The sequence below is a fragment of the Rhinoderma darwinii genome, chromosome 6 (assembly GCF_050947455.1).
Source record: "Rhinoderma darwinii isolate aRhiDar2 chromosome 6, aRhiDar2.hap1, whole genome shotgun sequence".
NCBI lineage: Eukaryota > Metazoa > Chordata > Amphibia > Anura > Rhinodermatidae > Rhinoderma > Rhinoderma darwinii.
The window spans coordinates 121252103-121273098 of NC_134692.1; the positions used below are offsets into that span (position 1 = coordinate 121252103).

Genomic DNA, 20996 nt, shown 5'->3' on the forward strand with positions numbered 1-20996 from the left:
CCGAGTTTGAGACCCCTGCTGTACAGGGATTATAAACACAGTGACGTCACAGTACTGGAATAATAAAGATAGTAATTTCACAGTACAGGGATAGTGTCTAAAATTACAGGAATAATAGTCAAAGTGACATCACTGTACAGGGATAATAAAAACAGTGATGTCACAGTATAGGGATAATAAAGATAGTGATGTCACAGTTCAGGGATAGTGTCTAAAGTCACAGGAATAATAGTCCTAGTGACAACACAGTATAGGGATAATAAAAACAGTGATGTCACAGTGCAGGAATAATAAACACTGATGTCACAGAACAGGGATAATAAACAGTGATATATCTGCACAAGGATAATAAAGATAGTGATGTCACATTACAGGGATAGTTACCAAAGTCACAGGAACAGTAGTTACAGTGTATCACGATATAGGGATAACGCACAAATTATAGTCAGAGCAGACAATAAAACAGTGATATTACAGTGTATGGACGATAAACAACTGAAAATATAGGAAATGGAATGGGAATAATGCGCACAGTGATGTCACAGCACAGGGATAATGTAATAGATCATACCTGCAGCATAGACCAGAGAACTGGGTATAGTTATCCAAGGATCTGGGAACCCAAGTTTTTCAAACTAAAAATGCAAATAAACATCAGTGCTAGTGTCACATTGCTATTGCAAAGCGGAAAGCTCGTTCCAACACTCCTATTACCTAGAATCAGTTGTGACAATTTAGGATTTCTTTTCTTTTGGAATAAAGGGAAATAACATTCTAGAGATACGTGTGGTACTAGGAGTAGGATCTAGTCACAGGAGTACACTAAAACAAAGTACAAAAAGAGACACGGCGCCACATAGTGCAGATAAAAGCGAGGTAATACACGAGAGCAACTTAATGACAAAAAAAGTGCTCACCTTGGATTGTGGACACTGGTAAGTGTCACAATGGTAAGAAAGCTGCTGCCAGGTCCATGCACAAACAAACAAACAAACAGTTTGTTGTCAGAAGAATAGCTTAGTCGAGTGAAAAAAAGGGACCAAGGCGCTGCTATAGTAGACAATGTCACAAGCTTAGACAGGCATGAAGTAAGAGTATTTATTTGTAAATAGCAGAGGCTACGCGTTTCAACGCCGGACCGGCGTCTTCATCAGTCACAGGAGGGCAGACTTCTGTATAAAGTGAACTCTGCACTCCCTGGCATCATGCTACTACAACTTCCCCATCATTTAGTGTAAAAAGGATAGAATCTTGGAGTGTTGATATTTGTCATTCACTCCAGCTCGTCTATGGTGTAAATGTATATTGCATTGACCTGGAAGAATAAACTTTACTGTATCCTTTATTGGGATCACCTGTAACTGATATTGTGTTTAAGGATGTTCTTTGTTAACAACTATAAAATATTCCTTTGAAAGGTGATAGATGGTCTACTTTTAAAACCTATGTATTGTATATTCTTATGTTCTTTAAAAAGTCAATGTCCACCTTTTTAATATTACTTTGTTTTTCGGTCCAAAATATTTTGCTGATTATTTATAATATATCTTCATAGGGGTTAGAGTTATTTTTTTTCACGATAGAGAGCTTAATATGCCCTGCATAGCTAAAATGATGTCTACCTGCAGCCACCACTAGAGGGAGCTTACAGCATGTGGTTTATACAACGCCCATTAAATGCAATAATAAAGCTTTATACAGCAAGCTCCCCCTACTGGTGGCTGTAGGCAGCCATAATTTTATTAGCATGTAAAGGGAAGCAGGGGATTTTGGAGCTCTGTATCAGAAAAACAGCTATAACCCTTATAAAAATATATTATGATATTATTCAGCACAGAATATTTGATACAATAGATATTCAAATACATAAAAAACGGATTGGTGGACATTCAACGGATTGGTCCAGACGTAACTATCCATCTCTATAGCATTACTCACCATTGGATGGAGAAACCACTCATGAAAGCTGACATGCTCCCCGTCATGGATAAAATAGGCTTTTCCACTCTGAAACATATCATTAACGTGAATATAGCAGTGGTTTTACCAAAATTGTACACAATCACATCTTGTTGTGTTACACTAACTTACAGCTATGTATCCTTTACTGGCAGTTAGTGCTTCTGCAGCAAGTATATGAGCCTCGACCAGATTGTATAAATGGATCCAGTTCATCTTGGTCCCGTCATTCCAAAACTTAAAACATAATAATCTGTTTTCAGCATTTGCCTGGAGTCAAATAAAAAAAAAACATCCATTAACCCCTTAGGCTGGGTTGACACAACCTATTTTCAGACGTAAACGAGGCGTATTATGCCTCGTTTTCCGTCTGAAAATAGGGCTACAATACGTCGGCAAACATCTGCCCATTCATTTGAATGGGTTTGCCGACGTACTGTGCAGATGACCTGTCATTTACGCGTCGTCGTTTGACAGCTGTCAAACGACAATGACTGCCTCGGCAAAGAAGTGCAGGACACTTCTTTGCAACGTGATTTGAGCCGTTCTTCATTGAAGTCAATGAAGAGCAGCTCAAGATTTACGAGCGTCAAAGACGCCTCGCATAATGCGAGGAGGAGCTTTTACGTCTGAAACGACGCAGCTGTTTTCTCCTGAAAACAGTCTGTCTTTTCAGACATAAAAGGAAGCTAGTGTGTGCACATACCCTTAATGACCGGGCCTGAAAAGGTCTTAATGACCAGCTACGTTTTTCCGTTTTTACCTCTTTGTATTTCAGCAGCCATAAGATTTTTATTTTTTCATTGACGTGGCCGTATGAGGCCTTGTTTTATGCGGGTGAAATTGTGTTATTTTTTTTCACAGTTTAGAGGTAGAAAAAAAATATTTTTACGGCGTGAATATAGGAAAAAGCGATTCCCTGCATAGTTTTTCTTGTTTATTTTTTTATCCCGTTCACGTTTCACGCTAAATAACAAGTTAGATTAATTCTTCAGGTTATTACGGTCGTTTAAATACATAATATGTGTAGGTTTTTTGTTTTTATTTAGTATAGGGGCAATAAAATTTATTTTATGCAGAATAATAATTTTTTTGTTACTTTTTTTTAATCCCATTAAGGGATAACTTTATTTATAACTTTATTTTTTACTTGGAATGTATTAGCATACTCCTGTAACAGCAGGCAAACCGAACAGACAGCCCTGGGGTCCTTTCTAGGTCCCCAGGGCTGGCTGCAGAGGGATTCCCTGTTCTTTGATCAAATCACCAGGTTTCCAGCGACGCAATCAAAGAGGGGAGTTCCCTTTAATCATGCCGTGGTCACAGACCGCGGCGATCAAAGTATTAAACAGCTGGGGTCCGAATGTTTTCCGACCCCAGCTGCATTCAGCAGGCTGCTCTAAGATCAGGAGCTATAAGTTACAGCTCCTGCTTAGAGGATGAGCGATCACAGGAGCGCTCATCAGCCTCTTCTACAGCGACGCCAAAAGACGTCTCTGTAGACTAAGCACATGCACCGCCTGCTGTCAAAAGACAGTGGATGGTTGTTAAAGGGGTAAATACACACACACATACACACACACACACACACATACACACACACACACACACGCGCTAAACCACCAGCTACATGTCCGATACCCAAATATCAATATATTCAACCCCAGATGACTTACGACCAGTCTTGGCAAATGTCTCTTTTCATCTGGTCCATAAATTCCTGGAGGCCGCAACACACATGTGAGAAGTTTACCACCTCCTTGAAGACACAGAAAAATGTACAAAATCAGCAAAGTTTCTTCTACTTCAAACAAGGTTTAAATCATCATCTTTTATGTAATATATTGTTTCTTTTTGTACTTTTGTAAATTATTATTAGCTTTAAGCGAAACCAGAGGAAGGGTCTTGTCAATCTTCACTTAATGTTTGTATAAAAGATGACTTGTAACCATGGCCGGCCTTAGATACGTTCCACCAGTGCGGTCGCACAGGGCGCCAGCCGCCACACTGCAAGAGGGGCGCCAGCTGGTGTGTGTATCCCCGCGCCGTTGCAACTACCAGCGGGTCAGGTGCCACTCGCTAACTGCACCCAGGGCCGGCCTTTAGCAGTCACCTTTCCGCCCAGGCACTTCTTCACTTAGTGGCCGTCGCTACCGCCGTAGCAGCCATAGCGGCTGCTAGCGGCGACATCGGGCATGAGGGCGGTGGCTCCGCTAGCAGCCGATGCGGCTGCTATAGCGGTAGCGACGGCATTATAGCAGAGCTGGGAGGAATCTTCCTGCTCTGCTATCTACTAGCGCCACTGTAGCTCCCTGAAGGAGCGGAATCCCCATGTGGCCGGCGATTCCGCTCCTGGAGCGCTCCTTGATGTCTCTGTCCATATATGGGCAGTGACATCAGGGGATACTCCTGAAGCGGAATCCCCGGCTGTGACCGGGGATTCCACTCCAGGAGAAGCCAATGACGTCATGGAGACAGACGACAGGAGCTTCTCCTGGAGTGGAATCCCCGGTCACTACAAGGGGGCTGTGGGCTGTGTGGCACTACCAACCAGGGGACTGTGGGCTGTGTGGCACTACCAACTTGTGGGCTGTGTGGCACTACCAACCAGGGGGCTGTGGGCTGTGTGGCTCTACCAACCAGGGGGCTGTGTGGCACTCCCTACCAGGGGGCTGTGGGCTGTGTGGCACTCCCTACCAGGGGGCTGTGCGGCGCTCCCTACCAGGGGGCTGTGCGGCGCTCCCTACCAGGGGGCTGTGCGGCGCTCCCTACCAGGGGGCTGTGCGGCGCTCCCTACCAGGGGGCTGTGCGGCGCTCCCTACCAGGGGGCTGTGCGGCGCTCCCTACCAGGGGGCTGTGCGGCGCTCCCTACCAGGGGGCTGTGCGGCGCTCCCTACCAGGGGGCTGTGCGGCGCTCCCTACCAGGGGGCTGTGCGGCGCACTCTACAGGCGGCTGTGTGGCGCACTCTACAAGGGGGCTGTGTGGCTCTACCTACAAGGGGGCTGTGTGGCGCTACCTACAAGGGGGCTGTCTGGCGCTGCCTACAAGGGGGCTGTCTGGCGCTGCCTACAAGGGGGCTGTCTGGCGCTGCCTACAAGGGGGCTGTGTGGCGCTGCCCACAAGGGCACTGTGTGGCGCTACCTACAAGGGGCTGTGTGGCGCTACCTACACGGGGAATCTGTTAATAGTGGGCTGATGGTCATTTTACTGTGAGTGGGGTGCTGATGGACATTTTACTGTGAGCGTCCATGGATAAATCCCATGCATCCCGAGTGCGATATATTCCTCCTACACCAACTAGCATACAGGTAGCACGCTTCTTTCACTCTGCGGATGTTATAGATGTCTGGCGGGATTTCAATCCCACAGCGAAGGATTATACCTTTTTCTCCTCAGCTCATAATATCCACACTCGCATTGATCATCTTCTGCTTTCTACTAGTTTGATCATGTTCTGCTTTCTACTAGTTTGCTCCCTAAGGTCACTGATGCTAGAATTTTGGCTACCCCCTGGTCTGATCATGATCCGATCGTGGTTAGGTTGTCTGATTTTTGTGGGAGACCTCCCATCTCATCTTGGAGATTGAATGAGTCATTGTTATCAGATCAGGAGGTAGTCAAAGAAATTCAACAGGAATTGGACACATATTTTTTACTTACTAAGACACAGGACACTTCGGTCATATCCAATTGGGTAGCTCATAAGGACATGATCAGGGGAAAGCTTATTCAGATAGCCTCGAGAAATAAGAAACGGTCTAAAGAGATATTAGCATCAAAGGAAAGACAGTTTGCGGACCTGTCTAGTCTATTTAAAAAGGATCCATCGGCTGCTATAAAAGCTCAACTTGCGGAAGCTCGAACTGAACTGAATCTGTGTCTGACGAGCTTGGCGGTAAAAAGTCTACGATGGTCACAACATAAGTTTTTTTCACAGGGGGACAAGCCAGGGACTTTACTCTCCAGACGCCTTACGCCTAGATTTGCCGCCTCAACACTGCCGAAATTGCGCTTGGCAGATGGATCTCTTTCGCAGAATCCCACAAAGATTTTGAAAGCCTTTCATGATTTTTATATAGCATTGTATTCAGCACCATCTCAGTTTAATGCTAATAAAGCTAAAGCACTTCTGGAAACTGCTATCCCTACTAAACTTTCCCAAGGGGATAGAGAGGTATTGGATGCTGAATTTAGTTTGGATGAAGTGCTGGATGTTGTTAAAAATCTGAAGGCTCACAAAGCTCCGGGACCAGATGGGTTTTCTTCAGGCTACTATAAACAATTTAGGGAGGTCCTGGCCCCACATATGGTGGAATTGTTTAGCGCCTATCGGGGAGGCAATAGCTTGCCTCCTTTCTCAAATTTAGCTTATATACATCTTATTCCCAAACCTCATAAGGACCATACAGATCAGGCCAATTACCGTCCAATATCCCTTCTTGATGTGGATCTTAAAGAGGGTCTGTCACCAGATTTTGCAACCCCTATCTGCTATTGCAGCAGATCGGCGCTGCGATGTAGATTACAGTAACGTTTTTATTTTTAAAAAACGAGCATTTTTGGCCAAGTTATGACCATTTTTGTATTTATGCAAATGAGGCTTACATAAGTCCAAGTGGACGTGTTTAAAGTAAAAGTCCAACTGGGCGTGTATTATGTGCGTACATCGGGGCGTTTTTACTACTTTTACTAGCTGGGCGTTCTGACGAGAAGTATCATCCACTTCTCTTCAGAACGCCCAGCTTCTGGCAGTGCAGACACACAGCGTGTTCTCGAGAGATCACGCTGTGACGTCACTCACAGGTCCTGCATCGTGTCGGACGAGCGAGGACACATCGGCACCAGAGGCTACAGTTGATTCTGCAGCAGCATCAGCGTTTGCAGGTAAGTCGATGTAGCTACTTACCTGCAAACGCTGATGCTGCTGCAGAATCAACTGTAGCCTCTGGTGCCGATGTGGCCGACACGATGCAGGACCTGGGGCAGGAAGTGAGTGACGTCACAGATCTGCACTGCCAGAAGCTGGGCGTTCTGAAGAGAAGTGGATGATACTTCTCGTCAGAACGCCCAGCTAGTAAAAGTAGTAAAAACGCCCCGATGTACGCACATAATACACGCCCAGTCGGACTTTTACTTTAAACACGCCCACTTGGACTTTTGCAAGCCTCATTTGCATAAATACAAAAATGGTCATAACTTGGCCAAAAATGCTCGTTTTTAAAAAATAAAAACGTTACTGTAATCTACATTGCAGCGCCTGTATGCTGCAATAGCAGATAGGGGTTGCAAAATCTGGTGACAGAGCCTCTTTAAGATTATGACAAAAATATTGGCGGTCCGATTTAATTCTTTCCTTCCCTCCTATATCCATAAGGATCAAGCGGGTTTTATCCCCTTTCGCCAGGCGGAGGACCAGACGAGACGGGCTGTAGATATTATCTCAGCAGTCCGCTCGGGATGGGATGGTACTTCTGGACGTCAAAGTATGTTATTAAGCCTTGACCTTCAGAAAGCTTTTGATTCGTTATCCTGGGAATATTTGTTCTTTGTCCTTGATAGGATGGATTTCGGTTCCAGCTTTTTGTCTATTCTTAAAATCTTATATCGCCTACCTATAGCGAAAATAAACTCTAGAGGATATTTGTCAGGAGCTTTTCCTATACACAGAGGAACGCGTCAGGGATGCCCGCTCTCGCCCTCCCTGTTTGCGCTGGCTATTGAGCCATTGGCCAATCTCATCAGGAATTCTCCCGACATTCGGGGAGTGAAGGTGGGGGGAGTTGAACATAAATGTGCATTATTTGCAGATGACATTCTATTATTTGTGTCGACTCCCCTTACCTCCTTGCCGAATCTTTTTTTATATCCTTGACCAGTTTGGCACACTATCTGGGCTTAAGGTTAACCGTACCAAGTCGGTGGCAATGAATCTTACATTACCGGATAGGGTAGTTAAACTACTACAACTTAATTTTGATTTTCATTGGGATGCGCGTAGATTGGCGTATTTAGGTATCAAATTAACACCCACTATAGAGTCCCTCTACAAGGACAATTTCCCTCCACTTTTCAAACAAATAGCTGCAGATCTCACTAGATGGTCCCCTCTTAATCTCTCATGGTTTGGTCGCATTGCCTTAATTAAAATGACGATTCTGCCCAGATTGCTGTACTATTTTTGCATGCTCCCTATCGTGGTCCCACAGAAGTCGCTTAGACTGATCCAAGCACTCATTATGTCTTTCATTTGGGGTTCTAAACGTCCGAGAATACAGAGGAAAACTCTATTCACTCCAAAAATAGCGGGGGGCCTGGGTGTTCCTAATATTCAGCATTATTACCATGCGGTGCGACTGCCGCAATTTACAGATATTTATGTGCGGCCCTACTGCCCTCAATGGACACAAATAGAAACAACGGCATGTGCTCGTTTCCCACTAGAAACGTTATTGTGGATGGAGTCATCAGTTAGGCCTCCGGTTCTCTCCCCTGTGCTTTCTCAGATGTTACAGCTGTGGGACTCGCTTAGAAAGAAATTTCATATCAAATCACCCCATAATCCTCTTCTGACTCTCACGTGTAATCCTGCCTTTCCTCAGGGTCTGCGCAGTATAGAATTTCGCTGGTGGCTTAATAAGGGGTTTTACAGGATCAAAGATTTCTTTGTAGGGGGGGATATTAGAACTTTGGATTACTTTAAGGACTCACACTCGATGCCCCCATCGGAGCATTTTAGATATATGCAGATACACCATTTCTTGTTAGCCTGGAAATCCAAGTTGGGGGAAATCAGTACATTGACCACTTTTGAAAGGCTTTGTTGGCTCCCTGGTACAAGGCGGAAGATATCTACGATATATTCTGATCTTGTCACCCCAGTGGGTAAACTCCCTTATATGACTCGATGGGAGCAGGATTTAGACTCTGTGATGGACTTGGAGCAGTGGAGGGAGATGGCGTGTTTGACCTCGAAATGATCTATTAACACATACCTGGTTGAGGCGGGTTATAAGGTATTGATGAGGTGGTATATGGTTCCCACTCGTATAGCTCGATTTAATTCGTCTGCTGATTCGCATTGCTTTCGGCAGTGTGGTGCCCGGAGGGCACGCTAATGCATATCCTATGGGAATGTCCAATAGCTGTCGCCTTTTGGAACCAGGTCTACCCGCTTATTAACACGTTTGTTCAAGTCGAACCCCCCAATGATGGAACTACGGCACTGTTGTGTGGTCCCATCCCGGCAGTTCGTGTCTGCACACGTAAATTTGTCCAACATGTATTTTTGGCAGCTAAAATTACTATCGCCAGGGCTTGGCGATCATCTACATTGTCTATGGATATGTTGATCGCTAAGATCTCATGGATAATGGTCAATGACCGCCTATCACATCTACTATCTGGTACGTTAGACAAATTTGATGCCATTTGGGCCCCCTGAAGGAATCGTACACTTTTGTAACACATAGAGATGGTTACGACCCCCTTCTTTCCTGTACCTTCCCCCCCCCCCTCCATCTATTTGTTATTGTGTGTTTTTCTTTTCCAGAGGTCATATAATGGGCCTCTATAAAGCAATGTGATGTCAATGATAGTTACCTATGTTTGCTACGATTACATTTATATGATCTACATTTTGTAGGAGTTTTGACATCATGACAGTCATGTAATGTGGGTTTAAACACGGGCCATGTTGGTCTAATACTTTCTTTGATTGTATTGTTGTTATTCAATTGCTGAGACTCTGCGAGTCTGTGTTATTGCTATATTACAAAAATGTTCAATAAAAAACTATTGAAAACAGAATCCTGACACCTCTGAATCTTTTCTGTGAGATTCCAGCAAACCACGCATAATCTCGCGAGATTACAATCTAAACGAGATTTCGTTTCCCTTGCTGGAAATATCACAGAAAAGATTCAGAAGTGTCAGGATTCTGAATACACATGACGTCCAGGCTGGAGGTCATGTATATTCATTGCAACAAAAATTATGTGTAGAAAAGGCAGATCCAGCACTCGAGTATTAAAAGTCCAATCTTTATTTATTTTAAAATGACCTAAATAAAAATTGGACTTTTAATACTCGAGTGCTGGATCTGCCTTTTCTACACATCATTTTTGCTTCAATAGCCTGCAGTCGACACAGGATCAGTTCAGGAGGATCTGCGAGCACCTACAGCTTTTTGGATGAATTATATACATTTTGCATCAGTCAAGCATTTTAAAAAACGCATTGGAAAACGCAACCATAGCGTAGTGGTTATGAGGTGAGTAAAAACTTTTGGTAAAAATGTTTTCATTTTTTACCATGTATATTCATTATCAGGACACTTGATTAACGTTAATGTCTGTATATGTGGCAGCACATCGTGTTCTAGTAAGAACGCGATGCTGCTGTGTAAATGAATGGAGAGGAGTGCATGAGGCTGATTGGTCCTCTCCTCTGTACAACGCCCACTTGGTCTAAAGTAAAAATACGCCCACTTGGGCATTAAGCAACTCATTAGCATAAATCTAAAATCTCTAATAAAGTGGTAAAAAATAGATCGTTTTTTTAAATAAAAAGCATTACTGTCACCTACATTATAGCGCCCATCTCCTTATATAGGAGATAGGCCACTTATAATGTGGTGACAGAGCCCCTTTAATACAAAACATCAGTCAAGTGATAAGTACATATCTACAATGGAAGATAAAAAATCTCTAGTTTTTCAAGAGGTAGAGTTGTGGTATGCCATAAAGTAAAAAATTCTGTATTAAAAGTTAGAATGCACTATACATGTGATACTACGATCTAGGACAATGAACCGTATTTTTCGGACTATTAAGATGCAGCCAGGTTTTAGACAACAGAAAATAGGAAAAAAAAAATCATATTTTACTTATTTTACAAAGAAAAAACTATTGGCTAAAAAAGATAATTTGTTCAGTTTCACCACATTCTGAGAGCCATAACTTAAATTTTTCAATAGTGTGAGGGCTTATTTTTTTGCAGGACGAGCTGTAATTTTTATTACCACATTTTTTTTGCATTTGGCACATACGATTTTTTTTTTTCTTTATCAAAGATTTTTATTTTGAAAATATAATAGAGCATATACAACGTTTCACAAATTTGCAAAAAATTTTGCACGCAGTGCAATATATTAACTTCACATCGTAGAAATATTACAAAAACATATGAACATCAGTAGGAGGTAGCCTCCCAACCGGCAAAGTTTAGCATCAATATAACATTCAATGGCAAGAAACAGTACCATGTTCACAGTAGAAGTAGTGCAATATTCAGGGAAACCAGTCCCCACAATTAGATAGGAATTGGCACGTATAAGTGCATATTTAAACGTAAATTCACACACACAAGACAACAAAGGGAAACAGACGGTCAGCACACACCAAGTTTAGCTATATAAGCAGTTCAGAAGAGGCCATCCAACCAGAGAGGCAGATCAGCACAACCCCGGAATCCAGACCATACTGCCCAAGTTTGGACAAAGAGTGCAGATTTGCCCCGATCAACGGACATCAACTCCTCCATCCTCATAATCCCGTTCAACTCCGTTACCCATTCCTGCAAGGAAGGCACCGTACTAGACTTCCAATGTCGAGGGATTACCGTTCTCGCTGCGGTCAAAAAATGCCTAAAGACACCCTTTTTGAGGTGTGGGAGTGATCCAGGAACCTCAGTGCTAAAAAGCTTGTTACCCAGATCAAAAAATTTTTCCCAGAAGGGACAAATCTTGGGACAATCCCACCAAATGTGCAACATAGTTCCAGGAGCATCCCCACACCTCCAACAATCAGCAGGTACATCAGGAAATATCCTATGCAACAAGGCATCTTGTAATTCTTCTCCTGAGCAAAACAAGAAGTTGGTAATTTGTGAGCTAGAAAGAAAGAAGTTCCCCAGTCCTCCTCAGAATATCGAACCCCCATTTCCTCATCCCATGCTGTAGTGAATGACAACTGACAGTAAGAATACCTAGGCAGAAGGATCCCATGTAAATAGGACAACACATGAGAAGGAGCAGTATCCAATGACAAATAGTGTTCCAGAGGAGTCTTATCCTGTAGCAACCCAAGACAATCACCCATGGAAGAAAGATATGAACGTAACTGAAAATAGGGCCACCATATTAATCGTCTCCCCGGGCAGGCCTCAGAGACAGCAGTCATCGACAATATTGCACAATCAGGTGTAAGGGTTTCAGCTAAATATCCACCCTCCCCTCTCTCCCAACAGAGGAATGTATCTACACCCACCGCCGGAGGGAAGGAAGGGTTATCAAAGAGAGGAGTCAGAGGACCCGGACGGTGAACAAGGTCCGAAGTACCAATGATCTGTTCCCAAACCAAAAGAAACTGACGTGTGAGGAAAGGCAGATAAGACGTTGGTCGCTGGAGGACCGACAACCAAGGCAGAGGGGACAATGCGAGGGAAGACATAGCATTCTCCATGCGCACCCATTGCTTACCCGTTTCCGAGCGGAACCAATCCACCACTCTCATAAGTATCGCAGCTTGATGGTAGTGTTTAAAATCCGTCAGACCCGCGCCCCCCTCCACTTTCGGCCGACTAAGGACAGCAAAACGAATGCGAGGCTTAGAAGAGCCCCATACAAATTTAGTTATGGCCCTATGTAAGGTCTGGAAGAAACCCGCTGGTACAACAATAGGGACGGTCTGGAAGATGTATAGGAATTTGGGCAATATATCCATTTTAACCGCGTTAATACGCCCAAACCACGACATGCGGTACCCGCCGTACGCCACCAATTCCCTCAAGGTATGCTGCAGAATGGGCGTGTAATTCAAGGCAAACAAATCTGACTGTTGTGTGGGGATCTGCACACCCAAGTATTTTAAGGATTTAGATTGCCACTTAAATGGGAAAACCCGAGCGAGATAGGCAGCCAGAGGAGCATCCAGTGATATATTAAGGACCTCCGATTTAGAGTAATTGACTTTAAAATTACTTAAATGACCAAAGCGCTCAAACTCCCCCGTCAAAGATGGCAAGGAAATCATGGGAGTCGTAATGTACACAAGGAGATCATCGGCATATAGCGCCAGTTTGTGGTGTTGTGCGCCAACACATACGCCATTAACATTAGGGTTGCTCCGCAGTGCCACGGCCAGGTGTTCCATGACCAAAACATACAATAGAGGCGAGAGTGGGCACCCCTGTCTTGTTCCATTAGTAATAGACAACGAGTCAGATAATAGACCATTAACTCGAACACGAGCTGTAGGCCCATGGTATATTGCCATAATCCTATCCACCATAGTGGTACCAAGGCCAACCTGCGTCAGGACACTGCGAAGGAAGACCCAGTGCACCCTGTCAAAAGCCTTTTCGGCATCTACCGAGAGTAAACACATCGGCATCTTACGGGTTTGGAAATATGACGTTAAAAGAAGGGTCTTGTTAGTATTATCCCGTGCTTCCCGACCGCGTAAAAACCCCACCTGATCATCCATGATCAAGCCAGGCAATAACGGCGACAGGCGAGAGGCAAGCAATTTCGCGAAAAGCTTTACATCTACATTAATCAGCGATATGGGCCTGAAGTTTGCGAACGAAGTCGGATCCTTGCCCAGCTTTGGTAGAAGGGTAATGTGAGCCTCGAGGGACTGAGGCGCAAAGGGACAGGAGGAAGACACAGAGTTAAAGACTTTCGTCAAAAAAGGAGCCCGTTGATCTTTAAATGTTTTATAGAATTTATTATTAAACCCATCAGGTCCTGGGCTCTTGCCCAAGGGAGAGTCTCCAATTGCACGCTCCACTTCCGATTCCAAAAATTCTTTCTCGAGTCCCAAAGCCTCCCCATCCTCCAAGGACGGCAACGCAGTATCATGAACATAACGGTCAATTTTATCCCGTAACGCATCAGCCTGCATATCATGAAATTGGCCTTTGAGATTATACAAGGCCGAATAATATTGTCTGAAGCAATCCGTAATGCCAACCGGGTCATGAACCTCACCACATGAGGGAGATGCAATTTTAGGGATGTATGACACTTGTGTGCGGGGATGCAGTACCCGTGCCAGAGACCTGCCACATTTGTCCGCAAATTCGTAAGAATGCTTCCGCATCCGATCCCTGAACCAAGCGTGTGACTGATCTATTAGAGAATGTAATGATTCTCTCGCTGTAGTAAGTTCTGCAAAAATCTGTGAGGAAGGAACACGCTTATGACAAGATTCCAAATCCCGTATCTGAGTAAGGAGACGCGCAATAGCTACCCCTTTTTCCCGCTTCAATCGTGCCCCATGTTGTATCAGGACTCCTCTAACTACACACTTCAGCGCCTCCCACTGGAGCGGCAAGGGAGTAGATTAATGCGCATGAACCTCAAAAAAGCCGGTGAGCGAGTCCTTAAGGGCTGACACGCACACTGCATCAAGTAGTAAATTATCATTGATTTTCCAAGACTGGAAATTGGGCACCGAATTAGGAAATGTAAGTGTCAGAAATACAGGGGCATGATCCGACCAAACCATAGGGCCCACCTCAGAAGTAGGATGCCAGGTAAGCAAGTGGTGGCTAACCAGAAAGGCATCTAGCCTACTGTACATATTGTGCAGTGGGGAGAAGTAAGTATATTCTCTTACCTGAGGGTTCAGAATCCTCCACAGTTCAATCAATTGCATGGAATGCATCACAGTCTTCAGTGCCCCCAAGTGCGACTTGGGAACAGCAGACCAGCCCGAGGAGGTGTCAAGTCTGGAATCGAATGTTAAGTTAAAATCACCCCCTACAATTAAAACGCCCTCTGTGAACTCCTCTAATTTCCTCAAAAACAATCGGCCCACTCGAGCCTGATCCTGATTGGGGAGGTACAAATTAGCCAAAGTGAAGATCTTATTCCGAATGGACAATTTGAGAAAAACATACCGACCACTAGGGGGTCAACAAGGACATCCATGGTTTTATGAGAAAGTGACTTATGAATACATATACTAGCGCCCTTGGACTTGGATTCCGGTTTGGCACTGTGGAACCAGACCGGATAATATCGATTCGTAAACAGTGGTGTATGGCCCACCTGAAAGTGAGTCTCCTGTAGGAACAAAATATGTACCCGCTCTTTGTGCATGTTATACAATATCTGCGAGCGTTTTTCCGGGACATTAAGCCCCCTAGCATTAAAGGTACAAACCTTCAACTGTGCCATCACCACCTCACTCAGAAGGAGCAAACTAATAAATGCGCTAAAGCAGTGGCGAAAAGGACGAGACCGACAAGGGAGGGTGACACGACAACAAAGACAAACAATACGATTTTTTTAATCACTTTTTATTTCATTCTTTTTAGCGCTATGGTGACCAAAAGACAACAATTCTGGGGTTTTAAATGTATTTTTTTTTTACGCCGTTCACTGTGTGAGTCAAATAATGCTATATTGTAATAGTTTCGTACTTTTACGGACACAGCGATACCACTTTTTATTTTTTTTATTTTTACATTGTGCTTGGGGACAAATGGGAAAAGGTTATTTTTTTTCAACTTCCTGGTTACATGGTCGAGTTACGGAAGCAGCGTAAATCGCTGAGCTACGCTGTTTCCGTAACTCCCATAGTAGTGAATGGCAGTTACAGAAGCAGCGTAGCATGCTACACTGTTTCCGTAGCTACTATTTAGTTCTATGGGAGTTACGGAAACTGCGTAGCTCAGCGAGTTACGCTGTTTCCGTAACTCGACCATGTAACCAGTAAGTGGCCGGTAGACAGTGGAGCCGGGTAAGAGGTAAGATAGAACGGGGTTTAGGGGACCCCGTTCTACAGATAGATGCGGGTCCCAGAGGTGGGACCCGCTTCTATCTGAAATTCATGACATATCCTGTGGATATGTCATAAATGTCCTTCATGGGAAAACCACTATAAATGCCGCGGTCGCTATTGACCGAGGCATTTAACTAGTTAAACGGCCAGGAACAGCGCCATCGCTGTTCCTGGCCGTTAGAGCAGCGTGTCAGAAGCTGACACCTGCAGTGTATGGATCGGGCTCAGCGAATGACCCCGCTCGATACATCATTCCCTCCCCACTCCATGATGTGCTAACACATCACGGGTCAGGAAGGGGTTAAGTAAGGAGCGGTCAGGGGGCCCGGCGCTGCCGGGTCCCTTGACTGCCGACTACAAGACGCAGGGACTTTTTAGCAAGATTTATTCTTGCTAAAAACTGCGTCTTATAGTCCGAAAAATACAGTACTTACTTAATAAAAATACAAAGTTGCAAAGTCCTCAATTTTTTAACCCTACCATTTTCTCATTCTCGAGCTGTAAATGTTTAGACCATTGCATCGCAATGTTTAAGCAAGAGAAAATAGATCCTCCGCACTAGACACTGGTACTTGTACTAATGTAAAACTCCTAAGATATAAATACTCGACTGCTGGTTCGTGGAGTTTCCAATCATGGAGACATAATCCAACAGTCCAACTTGTAATTTATTAGAAATAGACCTAAAAAATAATATCCATTAAAAGAGCTCAACATTTCGGGTTGAACCTGCCCGCTTTATCAGGAAAATCTCCTGATAAATGGCGCAGGTTTTTGTTGTTTGCTATTGTATAGTAATTCTGACTGGCTGCTGGCTGACACATGCAGATCTATCTCTAATGAAGAGCTGCATGTGTCACCTACATTTAGCGGACGATGCAGCAGATCTGGTCCAGCGATGTTGAGGAAGCAAGATGGCTTCCACCCTCCAGTGATAGATATAGTTCCACAACTAATTTTTTTTATGCTGGTCTAAGTAAAATCGTCACTTGTGATTTGCGCAAAATGTAATTAAAAAAACCTCTTAATAAATTTGGTGCATTTTTAACTGTTTTAGAGAAAGAGAACCCGTCACTAGATTTTAGGGCACTAAACCCCCATCATGTCGATATGCTGCTAGGGTTTAGCATCCTAAGCATGCACCTTTCAAACCTCTCCGTTTTAGCATTTTGTTTAAATAGAAATTATAATAATGTGAGCACTGTGCGGCGTCCCCTGCTCCCCACCGTTCACTTACCTGTGGTCGGCACCCTCCTTCCTCTGTCCCACGCCGCTCCTCTGCTTCTGCCTCAGCGTCTAGAGGCCGCCCTATTTGCTGACGCTCTGCGTTGGGTCCCAGTGTGCTGACACTTGCTTTCCTCAAGGGCAGACAAAATTATTGGACTTTTAAAGGCCTTCAATCTGTGGAACACATTGCCAGTGCAATTTGGTTCCCTTATGTTCCTTTTTATTCCAAGTGTCCCTAATGTCAAGACATGTCTAACTGTGTACTGAACTAGCCTGTTTTTGACACTCCGTGCCTTCCCTGACCTCTGGCTACGTTTACTGCGAGTTTACTGCAATGAATCTCTGCTGCCTGCCCTGACCTATAGCTAAGTATACCGTAACAAACCTCCGCAGCTTGTTCTCCAGACCACTCTGCTCTATTAACATTAGCCGTCACCGAGGGAGACTACTCCGGGGGGAATGACCTCAGGTTCCTCCCAGCAAAGTTCACATCCCTGTACAGTGATTATAGGGTGAAGACCAAGGGGTTCCCTTAGACTCTGCCCCCGGAGTAAGGGAAATGCCTTTGTGATAAGGAGGGTTCACACCTACGCTGGCCCAGTCACAGCCCATTCCTCGGGCTTCGGGAAACACCGTATATAAATGGCATCCTGCACATGCTCAGTGCTGTGATGAAGCCGAGGCCAGTACACCTGGACTCATCTCAGGACTCTTCTCTTGTAATTTACAGATTATGCGCTCTTTATTATAACGTCTTTTTAGACTAAATGCTATAACAGACAGTTATTAGAGTGACATGTATAGGACACTATTTCCTACTCCTACTCCTTTATATACCAAGCCCACTTTTCTTGTCGCTCGGCAAGTCGTAAGTTTTACTGCTAAAATGTCACACATCACTAGCAAAAACCTGGCGTACACTGCTTAGTAAGTTTGTACCTTTGCCCAAGTAACTGTTTTTGTTTTGTTTGTTTTACCCTCTTGCTAATGGAGGGAGATCCAGGGAGGAGTGCGTGGAACAGAAGTCATTATGTTAGATTTTTTTCTTGTAAGAATATTAGACGACAGGTAACATCGCATGCGTCACTTCTGGGTATAAAATACAGTACACTTTTTAAATATTCCAGTTTTGTCAGTAGCAGAATTCTTGTATCAATACCACAGCGTGTGTGGATATCGGGTGACGTGAGATCTTACTGTAACATGTCCCCAGCTTAATTTATCCTGGTCTCACCTGTGCACCTGGTATCATGTTGCACTTTACATTAATTTGTTGTACAGTGGCATTTCTAACCTTATCGTTGCTCTGAACAGCTCAAGTACTGAACTGACTTCATGACTATGGAAATGTCTGGGGTCTGTCATGAATTATTTCAGCATAGTGTATCAGGTGACTGCTAGAAGGTCTTAGGCTGACAAAACTATTAGAGGCAATTGTGCCGACAGCAAGTAATCCACTTTATAATGTCACTTTCTACCCACTGGAGTAAGGTGTCAAGAAATTTAGATAAGAAATTAAGAAAATTCTCTTTAGAAATTAAACCATATGTATGTTGCAGTAAATCATGAATCTGACCTGAGATAGACTCAATCTCCAGCCACTCACAATCTTACCTCCTTGGAGGTCAGAAGATGCTGAGACCTCAGGGGTTCTGCTACCTGATACATGACATCTTCCTCACCTGAATGAAGTAGTGTCATAGTCCTCCCTGTCCTCTATATAACTAAATGCTCCCCCTGCTGGATGTGGTCATATCTAGTGCTGGGAGTATTTATTTATACACCTAAGGCCTCATGCACATGAACGTAAAAACAGCTGTAATTACGTTCCGTAATGACGAGCCCATAGACTTCTATTGGCCACGGGTACCTTCCCGTCTGCTTACGGGAAGGTGCCCGGGCCGTTGTAAAATATGGAACATGTCCTATTTCAGGGCGTAATCACGGCACGGGCAGGCCCATAGAAGTCTATGGGGCTCCCGTAATTACGGGTGGCTACGTGTGTGCACCCGTAATTACGGGAGCGTTGCTAGGCGACGTCAGGGGATAGTCACTGTCCAGGGTGCTGAAAGAGTTAACTGATCGGCAGTAACTCTTTCAGCACCCGGGACAGTGACTACCGCTGGAGTTAATAGTATTAAAAGTTAACTTACCTGCTTCTTCCTCCAGTCCGGCCTCCCGGGATGGCGTTTCATCCCATGTGACCGCTGCAGCCAATCACAGGCCGATCACAGGCTGCAGCGGTCGCTGCGGAAACTCTGCCCCAAATGGGTGCCCCTTCTTTCTATCCACCACTGATAGAGAGAAGGGGCTGCCGATTAGTGCAATGCAATTTTGCAGAGAAAACGGGTCCGTAAATACTGGTGGAATACGGGTCGAATACGTGTGACAAAGTACCCGTATTTACGCCAGTATTTGCGGGAGGAAAAAAATTTGTTTGTGTGCATGAGGCCTGACTGACACTACCCTGTATAGGCAATGAGCTTATCATGACCAGTATGGGTGTATGTGCAGTGTAGGTTCCCACCTCATTGAGGTCGCCTTTTCGTGGCAGGAGGGCCCACACAATTTGATAAAAATTTGCGCTAAGAAACTCCCTATTGTAAGTAGATTTAGCAGTAATGCATATTTATTTATATTTAGTGGCTTAGGTGGCATTAGTGTTCGCAGAGTGCTGTCACCATTTTCTTGTGTGCTGTAGTCACAAGCGTACTTGCACCTGTATACATGTTTTGTTTCATTTTGTTTCAATGTGCTGTTCATATATAATATATATATATATATATATATATATATATATATATATATATATATATATATAAACGGAAGAAATCCGATAGAACTCCGATGGTTCCAAAAAGTATGTGGTTTATTCAGTCAACAGCTGCAACGTTTCCGTCCTGCTATAGGACCTTTTTTAAGCATAGTGACACAGCAATACATGCAGGTATATAAGACATGTGCCTCATTACCATAATGAGGAATCATTAACATAGTGCACAGACAAAATATTGTACAAGATATAAATAATCATATAAAAAACATATGCTACAATTGTAAACTCTGTGTACAGTGATAAAATCCAGTGTAAAAATAAACATACATTTAAAAACAAGCTTATTGTAACCTGATTATCATATTAATCAAAAATGTGACCATATGTGTAGGGGCAGAGCTATCAGGCCACTCACCAATCGCTGTCTTTGTACATCCACGCACACATAGAGAACACAAGATTAAACAATTCCTTACATGTGACTCTGACTGGGTAGTATATGTCTTGTGGTGCCCGTGTTCACTTTTATATGTCGGTGAGACTTCCTGTGATTTCAAGAGTCGCTTGAACAATCACAGATACTCCATACGTAAGAAAAAAATTGATTTACCGGTAGCAAAACACTTTGCAGATCTGGGACATACAGAAAAAGATCTTAGATTCATGATATTGGAACAAATCCCCAGTCCGGATAGGGGGGCAATAGGTCCAAACTATTACATAAATGCGAATTAAAGTGGATCTTTCTACTAGAATCATTAAAACCAAAGGGCCTCAATGTGGAGTTTACTTATATCTTGTACAATATTTTGTCTGTGCACTATGTTAATGATTCCTCATTATGGTAATGAGGCACATGTCTTATATACCTGCATGTATTGCTGTGTCACTATGCTTGAAAAAGGTCCTATAGCAGGACGGAAACGTTGCAGCTGTTGACTGAATAAATCACATACTTTTTGGGATTTCTTTCGTTTATGTTTTATAATCCACGGATCTGGATTACCTGCTTGCACCCATTACCGTGTTGAAATCTGTCGCAGAGTGCTGCTTATCTCTGCGTGTATATATATATATATATATATTCCATAGGTCGCAAGGCAGATCGCCACCTTTAAAACAACCCCCATGAGGGAATGTGTTTTAATAAACCACTGGTCATCAGAGGTTGATAAACTTTTTTAGCTTTTCAGAATATGGTTCTATACTGTATAATGCATTAGGCACGTATTGTAAGATTCTC

The 20996-nt window shown here is 43.8% G+C and overlaps 1 protein-coding gene and 1 long non-coding RNA gene across 5 annotated transcripts in view; one reads left to right on the forward strand and one right to left on the reverse strand.

Annotated features, from left to right (window-relative positions):
* The window catches only part of LOC142655731 (uncharacterized), a 188257-nt gene that overhangs the window by 24301 nt on the left and 142960 nt on the right, over positions 1-20996 (forward strand). The gene's annotated exons all lie outside the window — the stretch shown is intronic.
* Positions 1-20996, reverse strand: part of SDR42E2 (short chain dehydrogenase/reductase family 42E, member 2) — a 39100-nt gene that overhangs the window by 3100 nt on the left and 15004 nt on the right. The window contains exons 6-9 of the mRNA XM_075830229.1: positions 3636-3718; positions 2092-2229; positions 1939-2007; positions 572-635 (exon numbers count right to left, since the gene is read on the reverse strand). Of these exons, the coding sequence (XP_075686344.1) occupies positions 572-635; positions 1939-2007; positions 2092-2229; positions 3636-3718 (354 nt within the window). The remainder of the gene's footprint in view (positions 1-571; positions 636-1938; positions 2008-2091; positions 2230-3635; positions 3719-20996) is intronic.